At 46.1% G+C, this 27,151-nt stretch overlaps 1 protein-coding gene across 2 annotated transcripts in view; it reads right to left on the bottom strand.

The window, feature by feature from the left end:
* Rasgrp1 (RAS guanyl releasing protein 1) overlaps positions 1 to 27,151 on the bottom strand; it is a 65,348-nt gene that overhangs the window by 12,198 nt on the left and 25,999 nt on the right. For both annotated transcript variants that reach the window (XM_085696485.2, XM_087911303.1), the window contains exons 3-10: positions 17,337 to 17,442; positions 13,541 to 13,603; positions 11,138 to 11,269; positions 8,663 to 8,816; positions 5,522 to 5,695; positions 4,530 to 4,646; positions 2,539 to 2,814; positions 680 to 760 (exon numbers count right to left, since the gene is read on the bottom strand). In XM_085696485.2, the coding sequence (XP_085552611.2) occupies positions 680 to 760; positions 2,539 to 2,814; positions 4,530 to 4,646; positions 5,522 to 5,695; positions 8,663 to 8,816; positions 11,138 to 11,269; positions 13,541 to 13,603; positions 17,337 to 17,442 (1,103 nt within the window). The remainder of the gene's footprint in view (positions 1 to 679; positions 761 to 2,538; positions 2,815 to 4,529; positions 4,647 to 5,521; positions 5,696 to 8,662; positions 8,817 to 11,137; positions 11,270 to 13,540; positions 13,604 to 17,336; positions 17,443 to 27,151) is intronic.

Genomic DNA, 27,151 nt, shown 5'->3' with positions numbered 1-27,151 from the left:
TAGAAGCCCAAAACAAACAAACAAACAACAACAACAACAACAAAATGGATTTCTTGTGAGTCGGCAACTCTCTTCCCTCAAGTCCTTCTTACTTGGGGAGTTAGGAAGCCTTTTAGGAGATGGGAATAATTATGCTACGTATTTGTCAGTAAGAGAGACAGGCTCAGGTAACCTGCAATGGTCCTACTGTGTGCAAAACCAGGACTTGGTGCTGTTTTGAGTCCTACTGGGCACAGGAGTTCAGAAGATCCAGTACCTTCCAAACCCAGAACACCACAGGACACTGATGTTTTTCTTTCTACCATGGCAGAAAGTTTCACGAATGTTGCTTTTCAGTGTGAGTGTTGCTGTCATCACCCCGTTTTAGAAATGAGATGTGGGGACCCTTTGACAGGAGGGAGACAGCACTGTGCTTCGTCACACTGCCTCTGACAGATTTGACCCAACCCCCCATTAGGCACACAGTCATTTCCTGTTCACACAGGGGTCCCTTGGTCTTAACAGCAAGCTGCTTATGGATAAGAACTATGTGTAACACATATGTTGAGACGCTTTGCACAAAGCTGAGCACACAGCACAAACCGTACAATTAGTAAGCAACTGAAGCCCAGCTTCTTGAGAAGGAATCTGAGGAGCTTTTAAAGGCCGGTTACACTCAGCGTCAGGGTGAGAAACTTACCGGGGCTCTGTGGTTCCTTGGCTCGCGGGCATAGGAGAGCTCATAGATTTCATCTTCTGTATAGTACAGATCCAGGGATAGCTGCAGTTGGGGCAGAACATGGTTCATTTCTGGGGCACCACCTTTCCTAGAGCTGAGGTTTATTCTTGGCTACATCTTCCCTTCCCAGTGGTTCATTTTCTTTTTCTGTTTTTTTTAGGTTTATTTATTATATATACAGTGTTCTGTCTGCATGCTTGCAGGCATGTTCTGTATGCCTGCAGGCCAGAAGAGGGCGCCAGATCTGACTACAAGTAGTTGTGAGCCACCATGTGGTTGCTGCGAATTGAACTCAGGACCTCTGGAAGAGCAACCAGTGCTCTTAACCGCTGAGCCATCTCTCCAGCCCATTTTCTTAGTGCTCAGCTGGGATTTTGTTTGTTTTTAGGTTTATTCATTTTATTTTATGTTTGAGCACTCTGTCTGCATGTGAGTATGTGTGCATGGTGTGCTTTGTGCCTGCAGAGGTCAGAAGAAGGCATTAGATTCCCTAGAGCTGGAGTTGGGAATCACCATGTGGATGCTGGGAATCAAACCCTGGTCATCTCTAAGTGCAGTAAGTATTCTTCACCACGAGCCATCTCTCCAAACTCAGCAGTTTGGAGAACACTAAGTTGGAGCCAATAAGATGCCTTCGCAGGTAAAATCACTTGCTGTGAAAGTCTGGAGACCTGAGCTTAGTTTCTGAAACCAAGATAAAGCTGGAAGAAGAGAAATGACTCCACAAAATTGTCTTCTAACATCCATAACCACACCATGGCATGTGAGCACGTGTGTGTGTGTGTGTGTGTGTGTGTGTGCACGTGCATGTGTGCATGTGTGTGAGCGCGCGTGCGAGCCATCACTCCATCTCGCGCACAAACACACATACATACACACAAATACAAAACGAAAATCCTGAAAATTTGGCCTGTTTAATACCTGCTACTTTGATAGGGAAAACTTTAATTCATTCCTTTAGAATGTTCTTAAATACTGACTAAGTTCTAAGATGTTCTCTTTATTTGTGATTTATTACCTATGCATCTCTATAGACTTGATGGTGGTGTGCGAGACTTGTACTTGTTTAAAGAAAAAGGGTTCGAACCCCCAAACTGCACCCAAGCTGGGGGTGAAGCCTGTGACTCTATCAACACGCTCTGTGAGGCAGGAAGAGACCCTGGCCTCTTTAGAACTTTAACTTTAGAACAGGAGTTTTGGATCACCCCAAGACTGGCCCCTTAGAGTTCACAAAGGAGGGAGCAGATTGAGAGCATAGGCCCACATTCATGCAGCTAGCACTCTGAAGCATCACAAATTTGGAAGGAAGTGCAGCAGATGCTACCCGCACCCACTGCAAACCCGATCTCCACTCCCCACACCCACCCTTGGCTGGGATGTGTCCAGGCACAGAGATCTAAGATGAAACTAACACACCCCCAAAGAGTCACTCTTCTTGTTTTGTTTGGCTGTTTCTTTTTTTCCACCTGCCTTACTGTATTTAGTGAGAATATGCTGTCTCCACTAGTGACCAAGGTTTGCATCTGATTTGCTATCAGCTCCACCTTGAAAGCTTAGGGACAGTTTTCTGCAGGAGTAGGAACCCACCCCTAGAAGTCTACAAGGCACACTGCTTAAAAGAAAGCCTCCTGGGTTCCGCTCCCCAACTCAATTCTAAATTGAGGCCTCTATCACTTAACAATGTCACCTCCTCTGAGAAGCTGAACTTTGTGTCTCTGTATCCTATTCCTAAAGAGGAGCTGGCAGTATATGGGAAGGGAAGTCGAATGGACCCAGGGCATAGCTAGTACTTAGTAACTATTCTCCCATGGGGATCTCACCGTAAGCAGGTGCACCAAGTCTTTGTTGGCATCCAATGGTGGGGCCACCTCTTGCAGCTGGACCAATTCATTGATATGATTGTAAAGGGCCAGGAGCTTTTGGACGTTCACCTTCCCATCCTCCAAATAGTCGGGCATGGCTTCATACAGGGAAATGAGGTCCTTGAGGTGCACTCCCAGGATGGGGATTTTGAAGTGGGTGCACTCCCCATAGGCTCGCCTGTAGTTGTCATAGTTTCTGCAGGAGGACAGCAGTTCAGTCATCTCACCCAGAACCTACAAAGCAGAGCAGACTGGTCACAGATGCCTGTGAGGCCGAGTATGCCACCTTGCTTACGCTCATGTTCGCCGTGGTTTTACCCCATCCCGGATTCGTTGAACGGCGCGTGATGCATCTCATTTGTAGCTATTACAACTCTTAAATCAAAACACCAGCCATGTCAAATGCCAGAGTATAGTCATAACCAAAGTATGTGTTCCCGATTTTATCATTTTATATCAAAACGATTTATTTTTAGAACTAATATAAGCACTCGACGCAACAATTAAAGGCACAGGAGGATACAGTAAATAAGTGCCTTCATAACCCCAAACTCTAAGTTGCCTTTTCTGGTGTCCTTGGAAGCCTCCAGAAGCATCATGTTGAATCGGGTCCAGCTTGTGAGGTCAGCAGGCACAGCCTTAGCTGCTGGCCTGGGAAGCTGTGTTTTATTTGGGGAGCTACAGTAGTGTAGGGCAGGTTACTATTCTGTGGCCCAAGAGTCTCAAAATGGCCCCATGTCTAAAGGGAGCAGCCAGAGACAATCTTCTCAAACACCCCCTGTTGGTGTAAGAACCCCGCTCCCCAAGTATGATGACGCCAGCTTTTCAGAAATGAAGATGCAGAGTGGCTTTGCCATCATGTCTTCACATGCAATACCCATATTAGTTAGACTCTATGCTAAATTCTTTTTAACAAGAGCCATCTCTATACAGTGAGGGAGTAGAGGCTTGAACTGTGCCCACTCAGTCATTCCGAGACAGCAAGAGATCCCCCCCCCCCCACCCCTTTGCATGGTTTCCGATACCTAAGTGATCTTTTCAGTATGGTCTCAGCAGAACTGTTGGGAATGAAAAGGTGACTAAAGATATTTCTGGGTACCCAGCCATAGGGAAGGGGCTTCTCATGGGTCCAGCATGGCAATAGGAGGTGCTAATTAAAAGGAACTCCTTGTAAGGAAGATGAATACACGGGATAAATGGACAGGGATATCGAGACTCAGGAATCTTTCCCTAAAAAGAGCCCCCTCTTTTAATTTAGGATGTTTTGGTTTGTGGATAGCAAGCCCCAAAGTCCAGTGACATGAGATGACAGTGTGCAAACAGCCATCATTACCTAGCTCAAGCCATGCACGGCTCACCACATCATGGTGGGCGGTACGTACACTAGCAACCTTCTGCCACAGAGATTAAAGAATATCCTGTGACATCTAACTAAGAAATGTGGGACAGTCCATGAGACACTTCGGGAAAACCATTTTGAGTAAACCGTGTCATAAAACCATTGCAAGTGACCAGAGGATGCATCTTGGTGACCAGGCCCTTCTCAACAATACCATATCTAAAGAGTGCATTTCCAGTTCTGGAAATTCAAGGGTTTGGAAAGTCTGCTAGTGAGCTAGGGCTCCAGGCTGCCACCGCATAAATACATCTGACACACGCTATGAGCAACTGAACTTCTGTTTGTTCGGGGGAAGCATTCCGAAGTGAGGAGAGACTAGGAGAGTATTGAACATTTGACGCCTTGTAGACACAAGGAAGAGGCACACGTTACTTATCCTAAGTGGTCTGGCAGAGAGAGGCACAGTGACACTGTGGCCAGGCGACATCTCACACACCCTCAGGTCTGTGACTCAAGCATCCTGATTTCCTTAGGTTTGCCTCCCTGGCCCCTAACCCGGTTGAGCAGGGGTATGTAGTCTTAGGGGCCCCAGAACAGACAGGTCACTGACCTTATTGATCTCATGCGGGACATGGGAACTTGTCTCCTTGAGCCTGGAGATGGAGCTGTGACACAGCCCCCCGATCACAGCCATCAGCGTGTTGAAGTTCTGCAGCTGGTGGAGCTTCTGTGACACGGGACACATGACAACAGGATCACTGTGCATGTCATCACACGGGGTGCCTAGAGGCGGACATCTCTGTGCCGCACATTTTCCGTATAGCGTTAGACTAACAGCCAGGGGCTTTGGTTTTTTCCCTTTTATTGACCTCTAGAGCAGATCCAAGATCGGCAGGGAGGCCACATGCCTCTCTTTCATGGTATCTATCTGTGAACTGTCATCTAAACCCTTGGTGTCTAAGACTCATTGAGTACATGCTTAATGAAGACTTTTGGACCCAACCCCATAAGTTCTGGCTCCCTAGACTGGGGGTAGGCTTAGAAGTATGTCACATCTGTCTTTAAGAACTATCAGAGCAGGTGGGCCACTTCCAAACTTGGAGAAATACTGGTGCAGACCATCCTGGGTTGGAAAATGTGTATCGCCTTTATCCTATTGCCAGGCTTCATTTTGAGGAAAAGAGATTATTCCACTGTGTGGTGCTTATGCTAGTAAAGGATAATAGCTGGGAAGGAGAAGTTAGGATCGCTGCTCCTCAAACAGCGACTATGCTATCCACAGAGCCTCAACTCAAGAACCTAAGACAACTCAGGCTGGGCTGGCTCTGCCCATCTGCTGGCCATATGGCTAGTTATGAGATGCTCATGTGTCTCCTGAAAAAGCACGGCAGAGCTGAGTCTTGATCTTGACATGGTCCACATGGCCTTCCACTTTGCTCTCGGGTGAGAAGGAAGAAGAGGTGCATGTCTAGACCAGGAGACAACAGAAGGTGCACACGCCTCCTTGTGGGTCACAGGGGACACAACTCTGACAGGATGGGCTCCGGGCGAAAGGAAGAAGTCATTTACCCCATGGCCCAGGATCTCAGTCCAGCCACTTACCTGAGCCACATGGATGAACTTGATGAACACCTCTGCGCGCAGCTGCGGGGTGGGGCGGCTGAGAACCATCAGTTGGACCCACTGGGAGATGCCATTGCACAGGGCGATGGACCGCTCCATGGTGGGGTTCTCCTTCACGCAGCTATTTACAAGGTAATTTTGATAATCAGAGAACTGGAGGGGAAAAAAAAAGACAGCCATCAGGTATTCTTGGAGTTCTGAGGGGCACATCAGCTCCGCTCAGTGGTGACTGGGAACCAGTATGGGCAGACAAGCCTGTGGCTACCACCCTGGCATCTTTGCTACCAGGTCAAAGAGAATGATGCATGGGAGATCACATTAGGACCTCTCTGTATGAAGCCCATTAGGCGCACAAGGATGGACACAAGTTAATTAACCCAAACGACATGCTTGAGCAGACAGCTTTCTCTCTCCCGAACAGAGCATAGCACAGTAGAAAATGTTTATTAGTTCTAGCTGTGAATCTCCAGGTGGAGAACACAGTTCTCCTTCTAGAACCCTTCTCTTTCCATCTGCTGTCTACAAAAGCTGTGACCACAAAACCTCCCTGCTTAGGACACGAGCCTGCTATAAGCACCGAGATAATACATGGTATGGAAGCACAGCTCTCCACAAATGCAGCAGTGCTAACAGGAAGATCATGCTAACACTAGCCTGTCTGAACTACCCTGAGCAGGGGCCAAGGTACCCGAAACACAGCAAAGTAGACACACAGCGACCTTGTTTTCCCAACCTGTCAGTAGTGTCAGCTATGGATAACAATGGGACCGCATGTGTCCCACTGTTATGAATGGGACTGTGTGGTCTAAGTGATGACTATAGCTGACATGTCCCTGTCACAAGAATCTCTCAGCTTCAGCAGTAAAGAAGAGCCTAGTCTCCCGGGATACTGCTATGGGAGGATGCGGCGATGTGCTGATCTCTGCACTCTGAAAGCCAGGGTGGGCAGGTCAGATAGCCAGTAGACTGTGAGGGAAGCATCAGGGCCAAGCTAAGCGCCAGCGCATGCCTGGCTGTGCTACTTTTCCAGTGCCCCAGAGATGATGGGAATTCCAACCGGAGGGGGACTGGCCACTCCCACTACTCCCGTTAGACTTGTAGTGTGGTGGGAAACCAACTCTCGACACACACACACACACACACACACACACACACAGAGAGAGAGAGAGAGAGAGAGAGAGAGAGAGAGAGAGAGAGAGAGAGAACACGAATGTCTGCCTTGCCTAAACAAAACAGACACCCAGATGCCCAGATGCCCAGATGCCCAGTAACTGATCTCCATCCCATGGTGCTGCGATTGCTGGCGGGTGGTCATATCCCAGTGGGGCAAAAGCGCTCTTTAGAAGAGCTGTGAGGGCTGCCACAGCAAGCAAAGGTCTTCCTGGTTCTAAGAGGAAGTGGTCACCCTCATTCCAACAAATGCACTATGTCCTTTCTCACTCGAAATAAGTTTAATCCATCTGTCTCTTTAAAAAGAGAGAATTATCCACAAAATAAAATTTTCCCACAAAGGGCTAAACAAATCACAGCAGAGATGCAGTTCCCCCATGTTGGAGGGAAAGTTATTATTTGTGAAAACTGCTTAGGAAAAAGAAAAGCACACAAGGACCCACTGGCAAAGCCTTCCATGAAGGGGCCACGGCACTCAAAAGAGAGAAGGCTGAAGCTTTTATCTGTAAACAGAACACTGTTCCACCCAGAGAGGCTGGCTCTGATTCCTTCTCCTCCCTGCCACTTTTGCCTCCCCACAGCTGAGCACCGGCATCAAGCAGACATCACGCGGGCCCAGGATGGCTCTGCCAGTTTCTCCGGCACAGCTCTGATTTCCAGTGTGATAACATTCCCTTTTCAGAGGCTTTCAGCTCTATCTAGCCTTGGGACTCGGGAGGTGGGTTAAATGGAAAAACCCCAGCCTCACAATGGGGGCCCAGCGCTCTATCTGAGGGGTGCCCAGGAGGGAAGTTGGCACCGGGGAGCCTTTAGATCCAGTTCCAAGGGGAAGCTCCTGGGTCTCTGGTTGGGTGATGGCAGTCAGGGTGTTATGGGAGAAGCTATGACATAATCTCTGCGATCTGGTTTGCTTGTCTCCTTCCACAGGCAGCTGGGCTCAGGAAGTTGGTGCTGAGTGACTGGGAGACCTGAGCCTCAACTCGAATAAGCTATGCAGCCCTTGCTCAAGTCAATCCTGTGACCCTCCACCCTCCACCTGGGGAACACAGGTCATCCTAAGGCAGCAGCAAAGTACTGACTGGTGTCAGAGTGAAAACTGAAGACGGTCCCTGGGGGTGGGAGGGGAGCCTGAGTGGAATAAGTGTGTCATGTTTCAAAAAGCACAATGGCCAGGGACAGCAGGTTGCAGCTAACACGGTGACAAGTTCTCTTGTGTGGAACAGTGTTCTCAGGTGTCCTGTGGAGTTAGTTGTGAGGACCGTAGTGAGAACAGGATGTGCCGTGGTCTCTCCCAGTTGCTAATGGTTAAGTAAAGCTCCCTCTCTCCCTTCAGCTCTCTCTACCTTTGCTCTGCTTGGTTATACCAACAGCATGAGCTAGGTAAGCAGTTTGCTTCCAGAAGTATGGTAATGCTGGCCATGTCGGCACCGTTTCAGGAATTTAAATATGTTTTAGAAAGACTGGCCACATTTGTTTTATTTTTAGAACTTCCCAGAGTTATTCAAAGCCTACCCTGGAATCCCAACTCTTAGGGAACCTACTCCCACTTTTTCTTTTCTTCTCCTTTTTTTTTTGTTGAAAAATTATAAAACAGTTTTCTGAAAGTCTAATGATTTTCAGGGGTGGAGGGCATGTGCATCCTCATAGACAAGCCTGCATGCAGGATATCATGTGTACCCCGCCCCCAGCACTTATCTTGATAGACTGAGTGAATGCTAGAATGGACAGTCTGAGGGCACAGAGGGTGTGACAAGGGGAAGCAGAGCCCTGGCAGCCAAAGGAGATCTGATGGCATTGGGTTTCCAGATCCCATGATGCCTGCTAGGGAATTCTGGTACCATGGCAGAGAGAGGGTCATGCTGGGTCAGGGGGGCAACTGGCTACTGACATCCTCTGCTCGTGTCCCTAAGCTCCCCAGAGTAGGTTTTCTCTCGCCCCTTGGCTACGTACAGAGATCCTTCGGAAGGACTTGAACTCAAGGTAGGTGAGGTGTTCAGACAGTTCCTCGGGTTCCAGATGGTCAAACAGCAGGGAGACTTTCCGCTTCTTGCTGGTGTTCGATTTTATCCTCTGGGTCAGTTTCCTGGACCAGTCTCGAGAATTACTGTTGTGGGGAGATGAGGAAGGGAGAAGACAGGAAGAATAAACCACAGCTGCTCTTCAGGAGCGAGCACGCTAGCGTCATCCACAAGAATTCCCAGCACACAGTTAGCGCACAATTAGTGAGCATCGGAGGGCGCAAATAACGCACCGGCTGAGTTTTCCCCAGTCGTTTGTTCCGCTGGGATAGCAATTCAAAGAAGTGAGCCTCCTGGACTCAGCAAGAGGGACAGCAGGGCAGTGGGAAGGGACACTTTTAGGCTTTGGTCCTGGCTCTACCTCTGGTCTTAATATAACTACTCTTCTGATGTGTTCCTTCATTACTGTGAGGGTTGCAGGACTGTTGGAGGCATTCGTAAGAGGGTGGTAATATTCATACCAGCAGAACTCAGAGACAAACAGAGAGAAGACACCATGCTGCAAGGATCATTGGTAGGAACCTGTGGTCACCCTGGGCAGAAACAACTTATTTTCCTCTAATGTCCCCAGTTACAAAGATGGCCATATAAACTAGCTGACCCTAGAACGACCCAGTGATTCCTTGATGTCCTCACAGCCTCTCCCAGAGTCTCTCTTAGTCTCTCTTTCGTGCCAAGCAGAGGCAAGCAGTTTTGGAAGGCAGCGGGCATAAATTTGGGTTTTTAAGGTGGCATTTCTGAGATCCTTGGCTCGGGACATAAGCGTTCCCTGATTTTAAGTTTGGGAAAGGCTGCAAATTCCGTAGATCTCTCCCACATTGTATTCAAGACTCTCGAATGTATGGCAAAGGAAAATGTAACTTAAGTGCATCAAGTCAGGCCATATCCTCAACTAACATTTTCTAAAGAATGCACGGTGAAAAACTCCGGGAGAGAAAATCCAACTAGAAAACAAGTAGCCTGGATTCTAGGCACTTTTTTTTTTCATCTTTAAAATAGAAAGGTTGTTACTTTGAAAAAAATAAAAAAGCAACTCTTTTATCTTTCAAGTTGTGTAATTCCAAGCAGAGAAGTAGAGAGGACCCAAGTGGATGGGCAGATTGATCTGGGATTGCGGGGTACGACTTTGAAATCATTTCTTTGTGCACGGGTGTTCCAAGCGTGACTCGGAGAGTAGTCACAGCTCTGCCACTAGTGAACAGCTCAACTGTGTCAAACAGATGGCAGCGACAACAAGATGAGGGGTAGAGACCAGTCACAGCCCCCAGACCAGTAAATCGGAGACCCCAGACCAGCCAGTCACAGCCACCAGGTCAGACAGTCACAGCCTCCAGGTCAGACAGTCACAGCCTCCAGGTCAGACAGTCACAGACCCCAGGTCAGACAGTCACAGACCCCAGACAGTCACAGCCCCCAGGTCAGACAGTCACAGCCCCCAGACTAGCCAGTCACAGACCCCAGGTCAGACAGTCACAGCCTCCAGGTCAGACAGTCACAGCCTCCAGGTCAGACAGTCACAGATCCCAGACAGTCACAGCCCCCAGGCCAGTCAGTCACAGCCCCCAGACTAGTCACAGCCCCCAGACTAGCCAGTCACAGACCCCAGGTCAGACAGTCACAGACCCCAGGCAAAACAGGATTTTGTGTGAATTAATCTCTCCAATATGCTGCTGTTCTAGAACTCTGTATTTTGGGAATTGGTATTATTGCAAAACAATTAACCGCACATAAAAACCCCAGCATGTAATAACGTGTGACCTTCTTCCCCAAATTAAGAAGGCCTCATTTTCCAGAGTGAGCCAACTGTGTGAATAAGGAACTCGAAGAACAATGTAAACAACCCTGAGTTCCTTCTCGGCTCCGAAAATCTAATGGTCTTTCACAGACATCTACTACATGTTCTCACACTCTGCTTGGGGCATTTGGCAATAGTGCCTGGGCCATGTAGTGCAGGGGTGCCTGCTGCACCAACTACAAATGAGGGCCTGGTCCAGACACTGAACTTTTGGTTTCTCACGGACTACCTTCTGCTCTTAGCTCCCATCCTCTGCAGCTTCCTCACTGGGGACCTCTCCGCTTTCCTAGTGAATGTCAAGTTATCTGGTGGTGGCACAAGCCTTTAATCCCAGCACTGGGGAGGCAGACTGATCTCTGTGAGTTCAAGGCTAGCCGGGTCTACAGAGTGAGTTCCAAGGACAGCCAGGGCTATAACACAGAAACTCTATCTCGGGGGTGGGGGTGGGGAACAAAACAAAAAAACAAACAAAAAAGAGTCAAATTGTAAAGTTATCTTTGGTGGGGCTCTCTGAACCTTCTTGGAGGCGGAGAGAATTAGAAGCCCAGCAACCCCGCTCGGGTTCCTGGAGGGAAGTGGTTTCAAGGGACCCACGGGGACCTTAATACTTACATTTGCGTCGTGTCGATGAGGCGGCAGTGTGACTCCTCACCGTTGGCTTTCACCAGGTCCTGAAACTCTTCCATGGTGCTGGTCAAGCTGGCATCCATTTTGAACATGATCCAGAATTCTGTTATCCAATACCTACAAAGAGGGAGTTAGGAAAAACACTGAGCCTAGGGCTTCACAGTTAGGCAGATTCCCAAAGGAATTTGAGGCTACAAAAAGTTCTCAGAAGACAGAGGGTCATTTGTATGTGGTAAAAAAACCTGGGGGTAGAGGGTGCCTGGGAAGGAAGAAAACCATCTAGGGGGCTTCAGTGTCTCCACACACAAATGCTTTGTTGGGACAAGGCCTGTCATCTCAGAGAACCCAGACAGGATCTAGACACGACCGTGTAAACAAGCAAATATTCAAAACTGTGCAAAGTATGCTTTATTACATGTTGCTATAACTATGAAAAATAATGCTTACCAAAAACTTATAAAAATTAGAATTTTTTACAACAGAAAGCAAAAGATACACATTATAAAAGCATTACACACACACACATACACACACACACTGGTTTTATTTTTTTGTTGTTTTGTTTTTTTGAGACAGGGTTTCTCTATATAGGTCTGGCTGTCCTGGAGCTCACTCTGCAGACCAAGCTGGTCTCAAACTCAGAGATCTGTCTGCCTCTGCTTCTCAAGTCCTGGGATTAAAGGCGTGCAAAGGCAAGGGGATGGTGAGACAGGAGAACAGAAGCAGAAAGGGATGAGAAGGAACAAAGTATAAAGACATTTATGTTTGAAAATGCCATAATGCAACTCATCAATCACATGTTAACTTAAAAAATTAGTAAAAACACTTAATTTTTTGGTTGTGAGCCTAGCCTTTAATGGCTGACAGACACTGAGAAACAATTAATAAAAGGGACCTCTTGAAACTGAAAGGCTTCTGTAAAGCAAAGGACATGGTCAACAAGACAAAACAGCAGCCTACAGAATGGGAAAAGATCTTCACCAACCCCACATCAGACAGAGGGCTGATCTCCAAAATATACAAAGACCTCAAGAAATTGGTCATCAAAAGAACAAATAATCCAATTTTAAAAATGGAGTACAGACCTAAACAGAGAACTCTCAACAGAGGAATCTAAAATGGCTGAAAGACACTTAAGCAAATGTTCAACATCCTTAGTCATCAGAGAAATGCAAATCAAAACAACTCTGAGATTCCATCTTACACCTATAAGAGTGGCCAAGATAAAAAACACTGATGACAACTTATGCTGGAGAGGTTGTGGGGTAAAGGGAACACTCCTCCATTGCTGGTGGGAGTGCAAGCCTCTTTGAATATCAGTGTGGTGATTTCTCAGAAAATTCGGAAACAACCTTCCTCAAGACCTAGCAATAACTTTTGGGTATATATCCTAAGGATGCTTAACCATGCCACAAGGACATGTGTTCAACTATGTTCATAGCAGCATTGTTTGTCATAACTAGAATTTGGAAACAACCTAAATGCCCCTCGACCGAAGAATGGATGAGGAAAATGTGGTACATTTACACAATGGAGTACTACACATCTTGAAATTTGCAGGCAAGTGGATGGAGCTAGAAAACATCATATTGTTTGAGGTAACCCAGACCCAGAAAGACAGTTATCACATGTACTCACACATAAGTGGTTTTTAAACATAAAGCAAAGAAAACCAGTTCACAAATCACAATCCAAGAGAACCTAGACAACAATGAGGATTCTAAAAGAGACTTACATAGATCTAATAGATCTTAATAGATCTTAATAGATCTATGGAAAGTAGAAAAAGACAAGATCTCCTGAGTAAATTGGGAGCATGGGGACCTTGGGAGAGGGTTGAGGGAAGGGGAGAAGTAGGGAGGGGAGCAGAGAAAATGTAGAGATCAATAAAAATCAATAAAAAAGTAATAAAAACTAAAACAAAAACTTCATGAAGGATACATACAAAAAGGTAGTTAGTTATGAGTGCTTATTATATTATTTTTGGAATCTTCAAAATGTTTAATTGCCACAACAATTAAGAATAAAAATAAAGAAGAAAACAGAGGTCCTTGATTGTATTCTTCTCTTGTGTCATTCGATACAATCTGTCATAAGACTAAAAGGCAAAAGGATAAAAATCTTAAGCACAGAGAAAACCCACTATGTTTGGTTGAGTTTCTAATATTAAGGCCTTTGTCTTTTGGTCTGTCCAAACGCAACCGTCAGTATCATAGGCCACCTACGGGGTCAGTGGCCGCCTACGGGGTCAGAGAGCTTACAGGGTCAGAGGCCGCCTACAGAAGGCTGGGAGATGCAGACTAGGAGGACCAGAAAGAGCAGAATCCCAGAGAGCATCTTTCCATCCAACTCCACTCCACATGGGGCTTCACATCATACAGACGTTACCTGACAAAATAGCAGATCTTCAGACAAATTCCCGGAGATTTCTTCTCCAAGGCATCTTTATATGTAGGGCCGTGGTTAAGGGAAATGAAGGCATATTACAGAAACCATAAATCTTTTACCAAATCAGCGTCTGAAATGTGGACAAATTACTTCTTGCCTGTGCCCAAGAGACTAGGAACTAGGAGTCCAGCTGAATGAATAAGTTAGAAAGAGATCCCCTGCATCTTTTAAAAATTTTCCAGTAATTGATTTATGCAGTAACTACTTGGGCAGTGATTTAGGAAAATATATATCCATATATATTCACATGTGTTGATAATTAAGAGCAATAACATGAACATTTTCTCCTACATACATACACATGTACATATATACACATACACATATATACATAGACATATACATGTACACATACATACATATACACATATATACATACACGCACACACACAACACACACACACACACACACACACACACACACACACACATATCAGGCATTATTTGAATGACCTTGTGCATTGCCATGCCAAAAGTCCTGGAATAATCCAAAAATACAACCGTAGAGTGCTTTAACAGTCTTATAATTCCGAATATTTTGAAAGAACAAAAAAATTTCCCTGTGTTTGCCTGTCTTTTGAGATATAAGGAAAGGGTATTTGCATATTTAAGAATCTGATGAGAACCCTAGTCCAATGGTAAATGTGGTTGGGTCCTACCATTTTCTTCTGTTGACAGATTAAAGAGCAAGCTAGCTGGCTCTCTGTCCCTCGAGGTCACGGCCTCTTTCTCTCTGAACAATTGAGACATGGTAACTGCGATCTAGGGGTCGGTGATTTCCAGCTGGGCCAGGGAGATGGATCTAGTGACAAACAGCCCCAAACCCATAACTGGGGTGGAAATGATCTTCCCTCGGCAGGTGTGAATGCTTTCCCCTTGGAAAACTCAGTTAAATACAGAGAAGGCAGGGTTCATCAGGACCCCAGTGCTCTGGTTCCTAGGAAAACCTGTGGGCATTTTGAATGGTCTTGAGCATCTTGGACCCAGTCTTGGAACTTCAGTGTGGAACATTTGGTTAAGTGCAGTAGACATGTTTTAAGATGAACGTTCACCGATTTTATGCTCTGCTTTAAAACATCTATGGTAATGCCAGTCCATTAGAGTGATAAATCACAACTCAAGAAAAAAAAAAAAAAACAACACTGTGCATCTTAAAGACGAGCAAAGGAAACTTGAAAATACAAAGAATTATGCTAAAATTTATAATTTTAATAAATATAAGACTGATTTTTAAAATTAAATATGAATATATTTATTTCTTATTAAATCTGTTCTTGAAACTAAACACGCATACATGCGCATGTATGCATGAGTGCACACACACACACACACACACACACACACACATCATAACCCTCTTCCACACAAAACCTCACACATCAACAACACAATGAAAATCAAAGTATGTCCAGGCTTCCAGTGGCAAATGGATGAAGGGAAAGGCTCAGAAGCCAAGAACATAGAATGACCACATGTTTCTCTGTTGCAGAGAAAAGGTGTAGCTCAGCATAAACAGCACAGGTCACACTCTTGATAAATGCTTTTGGGGTTCTATGTTTTTTATCAGTTTTCCTCAACTTGTTGAAATTTTTATTCTTCTTTAGTAAAAGGAAAGGGAACACAGACAGACAGACAGACAGACAGACAGACCTCTCTTTTGAAAGAGCTAAGGTTAAACATCAAGTCAAGGGAGCTGGATTGTTTTCCAGGGTAGCCTGCTCCCTAGCCTCCTGATGTTTGGTGCACAGGAGCTGCATTCTGTGCAGACCTCAGCAGCACTGGACTGCGAGGCTCCTCGGTATCCTTCAGAAGGAGGAAGTAGCCCCAGCTCTCGGCTGTGTGCCGTGGCAAAGGCAGCCTGCTCAAGGCGGCTGCTCCTGTTTTAACCAATGGTACTATTGTCTGCTACTGAAAATACAGGAGCTAGTACAGGGTTGAGGAGAAACTGGTATGCTACGTGGGGTTAAGAGAAGAGACACAAACACTGGGGGCAGGCTAAGAAATAATTTGAATGCCTTAAAATGTTAGCAGGACGCGCTGGCCCAGACCTTCAGCAAAACAGTTTATGATAGAGAACTGTAAACTTGAAAGCCATCCTGGGCCCATAGAGTGGTGGGGGAATCATCGCGTGAAACCTCCCACAAAAGGTTGCTGAGTGAGAAGACAGCAGATGGACCGTGTGCGCAAGTGTGCTCATGGGAGAGGTCCCATGAGGATCTGGGAAAGCCACGGAAAGGCCAGTTCAGGAGTCCTGGGGGAAAGGTCTCAGAGGCCTGGGCTGTCCAGTGCTTCTGGGAGGTGTGAGCAAGGACAGAGTGAAGCCCCTGGGCCTGGCAGCGGAGAGGCCCCGGCAACAGCAGAGGAGAGTCTGCGTGCTTCCGTGGGCGCCGCAGTTGTGCCGCAGAGTGAGTAGGAGGAGAGGTTGGAGGCTGGGAAGGCAGAGCGTTTCAGAAGGTTTCACATCCAATTTCTAATCCTAACAGCCGAATAAAGGGGAAACAGGGTTGAGTTTATTTTTAGATGCGGGGCATTTGAATGTGCCACGGCTGGGGAGCAGGTGCCACTGATGGGCTGGGTGCGAGCACAGCGGAGAAGGGGCGGAGCGTGGGGGATGTTGTAGGGCAGGCAGTGTAGGGGTTGCTGCAGGAGGAGCAGCACCCGGTGCTGCCCCAAAGGAGGCCACTCAAGTCCTTTTGGTTCTGAGGCCAGCACAGCTTTAAGGAGGAGTGTTTAATTACTGGCATTGTTCACAATTACTGGTGCATGGAGTTAGGTAGAGCAGAGTGAATTGCTTTGAAATCCTCTGTAGAGGAGGCACCTACTTACTACAGGTATGTCTCATTAGGTGGCCTTCTCCCTAGCTCTACCCTTGTTGTGGCCCCGGGAACTTGGTCTCTGAGAGGGAAGATAGAGCTTCATGAAGGAGGCTTAGAGAAGCGAGTCTGTCCTGGCTGCTTCGTCTCCCCCTTTCTTTCCTAGGCTGTAGTGATCTTTTGTTTGCTTTGTTTTGTTTTCTGGAAAAGGATTTGCACAGTCACGTGTCCTGACTCATCCGCAGAGACCTAGGCCTCAGGTGCTGGCTGGTCCCCTATAGCACTTTTCTCTTGAGGCCAACAACTCACGGTATCGCTGGGGCTCTGAAGGAAAAAGTGGGCGCTTTCCTCATCCTGCCACGGGAGGCGCATGTCTAGCAAGGTCTAAGTCGCTCACAGGCAGTGCCACAACCTAGAGCAAGAAGGCAGTGCAGCTCATGTAGCTGGGCCTTCCTTCAGAGCCCAGGAGGGGTGAAGAACTCATATATAGTCCATCAAGGCTCACGACTCTGCCGGTCAGTCTGTGTAGCGTGAATATGATTTGTGACTAATGTATAAGGAAAGATCTTTTTTAATAGCAAGAAATATTAATGTTGTCTGCATTTGTAGGATGATTTCTTTGACCATCTACCACTCAGAGAAATAAGCATAAACAATACTGTCCTACCTAAAAGAAGCTATACACACAGGTGCACACATACAAGTTCACATACACAGAGGTATACATACACACACAGGTGCACACATAAAAGTTCACATACATACAGGTACACATACGCACACAAGTGCACATACACCAGTGTGCACACACATGCTATATCCTTAAAGGGACAGATGAAGCCATTTACTGCTCAGGTTTATCCCAAACCAATCAAAGTAAAAGCATCCTTGAAGCTGCAGCCTAAGTTGGTGCCCAAGGATATAGGCTCATGAGTTTCTGTAGCAGCTCAGCCGAGGAGATGATGATCCGGTGCATGGTCAGCACGACTTGTAGCAGTTGGTTACTTCGACACAGGTTTCCATCTGCATCTGAAAATGCAAAGAGCAGCCTGTGAGTCCCTCAGTGAGAAATGGTGGGGTCCCCGAGCATCCTGCAACACTCCAGGGGACAGCCTTGGGCTGCCTGGCACTTCATGTCCTCCCTGCTGGCTTTGCCATCCTCCTGCAACCCTCCCCATCACCAAGTGCTCGCTAATCAAGCTGCCCCAAAGGCAGCAGAATCTACATCGACACTGGAAACAGAGGCAGCTGTATGTTTTATGGAACTCAAAGTTTATAGAATGTGGGGTTGAGAGGCGCTTCTCTAGGGTCAGAGTGGGAAGCCACAGGCTTAATAATAAAACAGTTAAAACAAATATCGTTCAGAATTTTTACGAAGGTACGTGGCTAGTTGGATATGTTTCTGTGGCTCTCTCCTGGCCTTGGAAGGAGCTCAGACCAGCAAGGAGCCTGAAGTGCAAGCTGCCCCAATTCGAAGGCTTGTGGTGAAATCAAAGAGGGACGGTTGGCGTAAACATTGCAGGGGAAGAGTGGCAGCGGTGTTTGAGGGTGGATTTTGCAATGATTTGCAAAAGGCACCATTTGCATTTTTTAAATCCCGATGAGTAGGAGTGCCAATCTGTGTTCTGCATAGTAGCATCAGGAGTAAGGATGCCCAGGAATGGTTTCTAGCACTGCTTTGGTTTCTATGGTATCAAATGTCAAGGGCTGTGCTGCTTGTATCCGCCATATCTACTCTCTAATCTTTACCATGAATCACATTTGTTGGGAAACTCTTTTTATATACTGTGTGAAGATGTGTCTCTGTCTTGACACACCTGACTAAGGCACCTTTTGATTGATTCAATAAGGAGCTGAATGGCCAATAGTTAGGCAGGAGAGGATAGGCGGGACTTCCAGGGTGAGATGGGAACGCTGGGAAAGAATTGGTGGCACGAGAGAGCCACCAGCCAGATACAGAGGAAGTTGAACATTTGGTACTGAGGAGAGGTAACGAGTCACGTGGCAGACATAGATGAATCAGTAAAAGATGAGAGGAGAAAGAAGTCAGGTTTCTTTTTCGTCCCTCTCTGTTTTGACCCATTTCCTACCTCCTGGATGAACCGTCACAGTGGTTGGTCCTTCCTCATGGCTACAGCACTCACTAGGATCTCAGACGTGTTATCTCCTGACTTATTGGACCTAAGGATGGGAATGACTACTGGGGGTTGGGTAGTTCTGGTGTAACATCTCTCAATTCCATTCTCATCTCCATAAGTAGACCAGTAATCCTACCTATCTGTCTGTCTGTCTATCATTCATCTATCTATCTATCTATCTATCTATCTATCTATCTATCTATCTATCTATCTATCATCTATCTATCTATCTATCTATCTATCTATCTATCTATCTATCTACCTATCTATCATTCATGTATGTATGTATTATCTATCTACCTATCTATCTATCTATCTATCTATCTATCTACCTATCTATCTACCTATCTATCTTTCTATCTATCATCTATGTATGTATGTATTATGTATCTATCATCTATCTATCTGTGTGTCTGTGTGTCTGTCTGTCTGAACTACTAGCCATCTATAATGATGTCTAAGATACATCGTAGAAGGAGTGATCATTTTTACTCTTTTCCAAGTCTGGTGAGTTGTAAATGAAGGACATAGTCTCAAAAATCCTGAATCCTCAGATGCTGACCTAAAGTCACATGTCACCGAGGAAACTTGAGTTTCAACTTCTGTCTCCACTATTCTGTTTGTTGGATAGTTGTGTCTACAGGATCTCTTACTTGGCCTAGGTTGGTCTTGAACCAGAGATCCTCGTGCCTCCGCCTCCCAACTGCTGGAATCCTAAGCACGAGCCTCCATGCCTATTCTAAGTATCTAATTTCCAGCGTTATCCATCAGCTCCACACTTCTGATCACTCCCCTGTCCTCATCTTGCTTCAGGATTCAGTTAATCTTCACTCCACCCAAAGGCAAGCTGCCGAGTCTCCTCCTGGAAGGCTCTCTTCTCTTGGCTCCACCGCTCCGCACTCTGTCACGTCTCTCTCGGGCTCCTCTTCTGTCTCCTCTCCCTCGGCTAAGCTCTTAAATGTCAGCTTGTGCCACAGTTTAGTCCTCCCACTTCTTTCTGCTAATGTTTTTTTTAAAACTTCAAAGTTCTTAAATTTTAAATGAAAAAAGCCAACGCTTTCCCTAGATGAATTAATCCAGGCTCTGACTGAAACACCATCTCTCTGCTGATATCTGCCAACTTCTATTTCCGGCATTGACCACAAACTTAGCCCATCCAGCAGTTTAGTCTCCTTAGGGGCCTAAGTCCAAATGAACTCGTGCGGACAGAACTCTTGACTTCTCTGGTTCATTTCTCAGCCACTCATCCGCATCGCCTGAAATGCACCGCCAACCACCCCCTGAGTTCCCCCAGCCCCAAACCCAGAACTCACACGCAGCCCTTCACTTTCCCTGCACCCGATCCATCAGTGAGTCTTGGTCATATTTCCAAAATACACCGGTGACCTGTCCACCTCTCTCTAGCTTTGATATCTCTCCAGAGTAACCACCATGATGCAACTAGCCAATGGGCCCGCCTCTTTCCACTCTTATCTACCCACAATCTCTTCTCCACACAGCTCCTGAAGCTTGGAAAATCAGGCCACATTCCTTGCACATTCCAAGGAGTTGCATTGCCTTGATTGTGGCTGGCTGGGCTCCATATGCCAGCTTCTTTGGCTATGGCCTTCATTTTGAAATGCTTTTCCCTTCTCTACACCTCTGTTTCCATTACACACTCGGAGACCGTTGCTAGATCAGGGCCTTTGCACTTGCTATGGCCCTCAGTGTGATCTTTCTTCCATCGGATCTCCCATCACATTGGCCTCATTCCACGAGAGGTCTTCCTCTGACTAGCCGATGTAGCCAGTACTCTGCTTAAACATCTTGGTTGCACATATGACCTGGTTGTCCCATTGGTCTTTAAAAATGTTTAACTTCCAAAAGATTCAATAGACTACAAGCTTCCCGGGACCTGAGCCTTGCGCATTTCCCTCCACAATCTCTTTTTCCGAGTGCAGACTAGTGCTGACACATGGTGGGTGAACATGGGCTGAGTAGCGTTATGAATTGTGTCGGACAGAAGTCCTCCCGACTTCCCGCGTGTCTCTTTGGTCATAGCACCTCACTCACTTCGCTCATCGCACACTCACTCACTTGTTTCCTTCTTAGCCAGTCTCTTTCTAACTTTAAAGTTAGAAATTTTTATGAGACATTCATTTATTTTTTATGAAACATGCATTTAACTTGATTATAGTTTTGTAATCTTACCCATACATTCTTTTAAACTTATATTCTGATAGATAGAATTCCTTTCTGCTTGTAGGTTTTATGGCCTACGTAATTTCTGTATAATAGCCCTTTGGCAGAAAAATACCTGAGAACAAATTATCTTAAAAACATTTGTTTTTGCTCAAGAGTTTGTGCTTTGACTGTGGGCTGGCTGATATAGACACCTTTGCTGGGGGCCCAACTCAACAAGTCTTCCAGCTTTCTTGGACCAGTAAGTCAATGTGAGTCTATTTTTCTCATGATGCCAGGATATTGAGAGCTACATAGAAATATCCAGTAGCCTCTAAACCTATGCGTGGAAGTGATCTGTTGTCACTTGTGTCTCATTCTGTCGGCTAAAGCAGGTCATGCTTTTGAGTCTAAAGTTGAAGGGCAGGAACTTCAAGTCACATGGGAGGCATTAGACATACAGAGAAAAAAAATTGAGGGCAACAATGCAACAGAACCCATGAGAGCTACAGGGAGTAACTTTTCAATGCAACATTTGACAATATGGTTTTACACCATGCTTTTCTTTGTAGAAGTAGTGGTGTTCCTGTCCCTCAACACAGTGCTGAAAGGCAGGAGACGCTATGATCTGTACTTGTGAAATGCACACACTCCCATGTTCACATGAATTTATTCAGGATGTACTGCCCCAAGATGCTATCCCCGCATCTCCTTACGGCTGGCAAACGCCTTCCCATGGATGCTCACATGGGAAGGAAAGAGTTCCAGAAGAATCCTCAGTGAGATCAAACAAGGTCTTTGGAAGGATTCACAGATCTAAAAGGGCTCACCATCAGCTCAGGTACTGCCTTTTGTGATTCCGCAGAGCAAATCTAAACTATTTGAACAGTTTCTGTGCCTCCCTCGTCTTCTCCCTGGCAATTTCTAGAGGCCGCATATGTCACATTTGCTCTGTCTGAACTTGAGAGTTGTCTTTAAGATGCCAGGGAGTCCTGCCTAAGATTCGTGAGCATCTTCACACTCCCCGCCCCCCAAACTCTTCTTCTACAGTCTCAGTGACACACACCACACGGTGGCTTGTAAATCCCACATGCGTTCTGTGGGGGTGAGTGCTGGCGAGTGGTAAGTGCAATGGGGGATGACTCACTCATGCTCCTCCCCTGGCAGAGACGGAGCCAGGGGAGGAGCAGAGAGGAGCACTTTTCTCTACACCTAGGCAGAGTTTCTCACCATCTTCCTTCCTGGCTTTTCTTTTCCAACGGGGTTGGTTTAGTGCCGTCTCTCACCCTCACCCTACTGCCATCTCTTCCCTACATGACCTTTGATGACTAGATGACCTCACCGAGGGAGCATTTCCTTCCTGTCCCCAACCCACACTTCTTCAAGATCCTGGCCAAGGGGGATCTAGCCACCTTCCAGGGTGCTAGATTTTATTTTGATATAACTGCTGTAAGCTGATTTAAATATTTCAATGAATAATTCTATTTTGTTTTCATCTTTAGGCTTTTAAAAATGCAGGGTGCCATATGAAAAATTCTAATAAGCAAAATGTGCAATGCATAATAAAATGTGCATAGTTTTTCACTACCATCTGCTGTGGCTTATTCTTAAAAGGGCTGGAACTTCAGTAGAGTGCCACTCTTAGAGTCTCTGCAACTTTGGACTCATAGAATGATGGATGTATACGTCCAGGGAAATTCACTGATGAAACACATCTAACCTGCGGACCGTTTGATTGACAGCACAAACAAAAAGCCATATGGGTTCTGGATTCATCTGCCCATGAACTGACAATCGCTTCCCACCACTAGTCCCAAAGTATAGCAAAAGCTATGCTTTCCAGAATCACAGATTCTTGATTGTCTTCTATCCCTATTTTCTAGCTAATGCATCCTTTCCTTCTTAAAACTCTGCAGGTCAGTGGGTGAGCACCTAGCAACTACTTGTACCAATAAAGACACATAACTCTCCAACTGTTCTATGTATCAACCTTTTACTCTGCTTCAGTTTTAAAGAGTTGACAGGGTGCCTAAAGGTCCCTATCCATGGCAGGGTGCTTGTTTAACACGAACAAGGCCCCAAGTTCAGTATGCTGCAAAGAAACCATGTTTTTACATCATTAACCAATATTGATTATGAAACTATCCTGAGAGAAACAATGTCCTAGGTACCAGCAGATGTCTGAAGAACAGAGGTAAGGCTGCCACTCAAGAGTTCCAAGTTTAGCTGAGGAATGAGCCACAGTTGACGGACCTAGTAGTTTTAGGCACCAAATCTTAGGAAGAGAAACCACAGAGACCACGTTGAATAGTGGGAGGTCTAGGAGAAGGGAGAGATGGTCCCACATAGATGTGGCGGTTCAGAGAGGACCTCATGAGGTCTCTGACAAGGTGACCTAGAACGTCAAGGTCCAACCGTGTCTGTCATCACACAGACGCTTCTTCCTTTTTATTTTTGGCTTAGATTTAAATAAGCTTCTCGCTTCAGATGACAAACTACTTCCTTATGGTCCAAGTCCTATGAGAAAAGCCAGCAAAGGCTTCGTGCCCTGTTTCCCACCTCCTGGCAAGGGGAAGGGGTGGCTTGCCAGTGAGGCTTGTCTGAGGGACAAGATGAAAATGCCACCCAGCAAAGCTGACATGAAGCATGAAGGCACATGACCCACACCAGTGAGAAACTAACACACAGCCTTTTTGTCCCCTTTGCTTTGGTTTCCATGGAAATATCTTGATGTGTGAAAGATTTTTTGAGGGTACCAAAGGCAGAATGTCAGAAATTGGTATGCTGAGCATGAATAAGCATGGGGGTGGAGGTGGCTTGCATAACAGGAAGTAGCATCCAGGAATTGGGGGAGCCAGGATCAGAAATCCATGGGCAAGGCTGAACCTGTCAAAGGAGATCAGCATCCCAGAAATGAAGGCAGACTGGATATAGGCGGAACCCAACAGGCACAGTCAGAACTCTGAACATATAACAACGGGGCGAGTGCTTCAGAGAAGTAAAACCCACTTGACAGTGAGACAATGACATTCTCAAAACTCTGGAAAGGACACCCAAAACTTACTGGGTTTAGTGTGTTGGGCTCAGAGACTTCTCAGGCCGACAGAGGCAATGGAGACAGCAAGCATATGTGATGAAGGAATTTAGTTACACAGGCCTTCAACTTCACAGCCTTGGCAGCGTAAAATATGTAATTCATCTCACCTTATTTTTTTTTCTTTAAATTCTCAACCCTTCAGGACTTGAGAGGAAGAGAATAGTGTAGAGAAACCAAAATAGTGTAGAGAAAACCTGTGTGCCAATGAAGCTGTGTCCAAAGCAGCTTCCTTCAAATCAAATCAAATTGCAGTATGTGAACGGGCCAGGTAATTCTACTGTTCGAAGGGTGCTCGGAGAAGAAGCTGACACAGTCTTCTCACAGTGGCTTTTAGAGTCTGAAGTCATTGCATTGCACCAGAGTCAGCTCACTGGGTCTTCCCTCCTATCCCACGTCCACGCTGGCCTGGTCTTTAGTCCCTTGCACTTCGCCTTCTCACTCTCAGAACTATTACCAGTTTGCAGACTTACTAAGGACAACTCCCTTCATGACTTCTCAGGTCCCTGGTTCCACAGATGTGGCAGGGTCTAGACTCAGGCAAGCAGCCCATAGGGCAGCCAGCTGTTTTGTGCAGCAGAGACAACGGAGCTCAAACGTCCTTTCTCACTTTAGGCAATCCACGCACGTGGGTAGACATTTATAGACTGCGATCACTCATCTAAAAAATCGAGGTCATGAGAGGGGGTGGGTCTGTTGGTGCCTGCTTTGCTATAGAAATAGAGAGCACTTCTCCTGGTCGAGCAGGGTTCTGAACTGACAGCTTAGGACAGTCACCATTTTTTAGCCAGTGGCAGTTGGCTCGTAGGCTGTCTGTATTCGAGATGACCCAGGCAAAGGTACTAGTAGTAACTGTCTCATGTGCTCATAAACAATGGTGGGTAGGCCTAAGGGTTAGGATTGCTGAGGAGAGCGGACTTTAGAGAATGTTCTGTGGTTCTACAAAGGATGGCGGGGCTGTCTGTGTAGCAGTTCTTCACAGGACAGGAGGGAGGCACCAGTGGAAATATCCATGTAGCATAGGTGTCTTTTTTTTTTTAAAAGACTTTATTACCCCAAGAAAAAGCAGGTGCCAAGGAAAAAGACCAGTGCTTGGGACGAAAGGCCCTTCCTGCCAGGTATTCAATTCACCAGCCCCATGACCATGAGTACGGTATGTTGTCTCCATTTCTTAGCCTTAGTATCAAGCCCATGGTCATCCTAGAGAAGAGGGGTCAATAAAGATAGGGAGACCAGAAGAGGACCCTAGTAAGCATCAGATCTTGAACCTCACAGGTCTGCTGGGGCTGCATGGATTGCCCATCTTTGGGGCTGACTGTCAGCGCGCCTCTTCCAAGCTCTACTTCCCAGCTGTGGCTTTATGTTGTTTCCTTGAAAAAGACCATACTGAGAATAGTTATATCCTAGAAATACAGAAACACCACAGACCAGGAACCCGTCTTCTCCAGAAGAGCTGTTGAGCAGCCATTCTGACTGGCAAGCTTGTCCTGGGTCCCAGGCTATGACCTACCCCATGATAGTCCCATAGGAATGCACCTAAGCAGGGGAAATGGAGCATTAGGCCAGGTCCCAACTTCTCAGAGGGACCCGGAGAACTGCTAGAAAGTGGCTGGTGGGAGACTGGGCACAAGCCAAAGACTTGAAGAAGACAGAGCTATAAACAAGCCGGGCAGGAAATGTGGGGCAGTACTCTTACCTTACTTGTTGTAACTCCTCTCATCTCTTTCTTGTCTATTAAATTCTAAGAATTTCCAACACAAAACAGATTCCATATTTTTGTGTGTGTCTGTTTTGTTTTGATATTCCTTATCTTATTGGTTTTTTTTTTTGCTTGCTTTGCTTTTTCTTTTGATAGAGAAGAAAAAGAAAAAGAAAAGATAGAGAAGAAAAGCCCTAGAGAAAGTCTAGGGCTGGGTAGGGAGGTGGGGAAGATCTACAAGGAGTTGGGGGATGGGAAAGAATATGGTCAAAAATATAGTGTATGAAAGGAAAACATTTAAATTGTAAGGAATCATGTACTTGTTGCTTTTCCTAAATGAAATAATAATGTCCTCTGGGCTTGGGGAGCTGGGCAGCAGGTCAAGCAGGTGCTAAAAAGGGGGACTTTGTACAACCCACATGGTGAAATAATGCAAAGCCCATCTATGAATTCCTGGCTCCCCCTGACCTCAACCTTCTTCAGAAATGTTTTTTGTGTGGGACTTAAATTTATCAGACCAACAAGCCAAGACAATAGATAAACTCAGTCTAGTGCAGGACAACCTTACAGCAACCAGGCAGGTGGTTTTAACCAGTGAGGTATCAAATACCATCTTACCACCCAAATAGTTCTAGAGAAAAGACCATCACAGCACCATGTAAGGCAAAATTCACTGAGCATAGTCTCCCATCGTCAGAAACTCTTCTTCTGAAGGCCCCTTTCCCTTGGTAAACCATCAGTGATAGATTACACTTCATTGAGCACTCACAGAGGCTTTGTAAACTGAGAAGCACCATGGCGATGGTGAGTGGTCCCTAGTCTCTGGCCAGATTTAGGACATTGTTTATTTGCTCCCTTCACCTGCTTCTATTGATCCTGGACTATTCTGCATCAGGGCTGTGATCTTCAGAGAACACTGAGTGACTGTCCACTGCAGTCTGTCACACAATCTAGGCCACTGAGATCATACTTAACGTGCCCTCAAGCATAAACACCACAGCAGTTAGCTCCTTGCCTCCCAAGAGTCTTGCTAGAGCTAGGTTTTAGCTGCACCTCCCCCTCAGCCCCTCAGAACTGAAGAGGTGCTAGGAAGAAGGCTTCTTGAGGATGTGGGCAGCAGCTCTGAATGGGGAACTGCATGGGTGGGTGGGAAAATCTCTTCCATAGAAGGGAAAACATTGGCCACTATTCAGTTAACCAAGAACCCAGTGAGAACGCGGTTCACACATTCTGAGTAATGAACCAATGTCATGTGACTGCATTATGGAAACTGCAGAAATACAAAACTGAACATTACAAAGTTTTCCCCACCCATGCAGGTAGGGACTAGGAGAAACACTGGCACCGTTGGAAGAAATTAAGCTCTAGCCTCTTTTTTTTTTTTTCCTGTCTGCTCGCTGTTAATGTTGTCCTCATACTTGAACTCCTTCCTGTGCTCCCAGGGTCATGTCAACACAGCCTTTCCATATTAGCCCTCTGAAGTCTCAATAAGTGGTGTTGATGCCATCTGGCAAAGGGACTGAAATTAGGGGACCATGTCACTTGCTCAAGTTTATACAGTTTATAAGTAGTAGACACAGGATTCTGTCCCAGACTGCCTAGTCCCGAGAGGGTGCTGACCATTCTGAGCCCCAGTTTGCTTATTCT

Source organism: Myodes glareolus, chromosome 10 (genome assembly GCF_982192425.1).
Source record: "Myodes glareolus chromosome 10, mMyoGla1.1, whole genome shotgun sequence".
Taxonomy (NCBI): Eukaryota; Metazoa; Chordata; class Mammalia; order Rodentia; family Cricetidae; genus Myodes; species Myodes glareolus.
The sequence above is the reverse complement of the archived record's forward strand: the minus strand, read 5'-3'. Positions and strand labels throughout refer to the sequence as shown.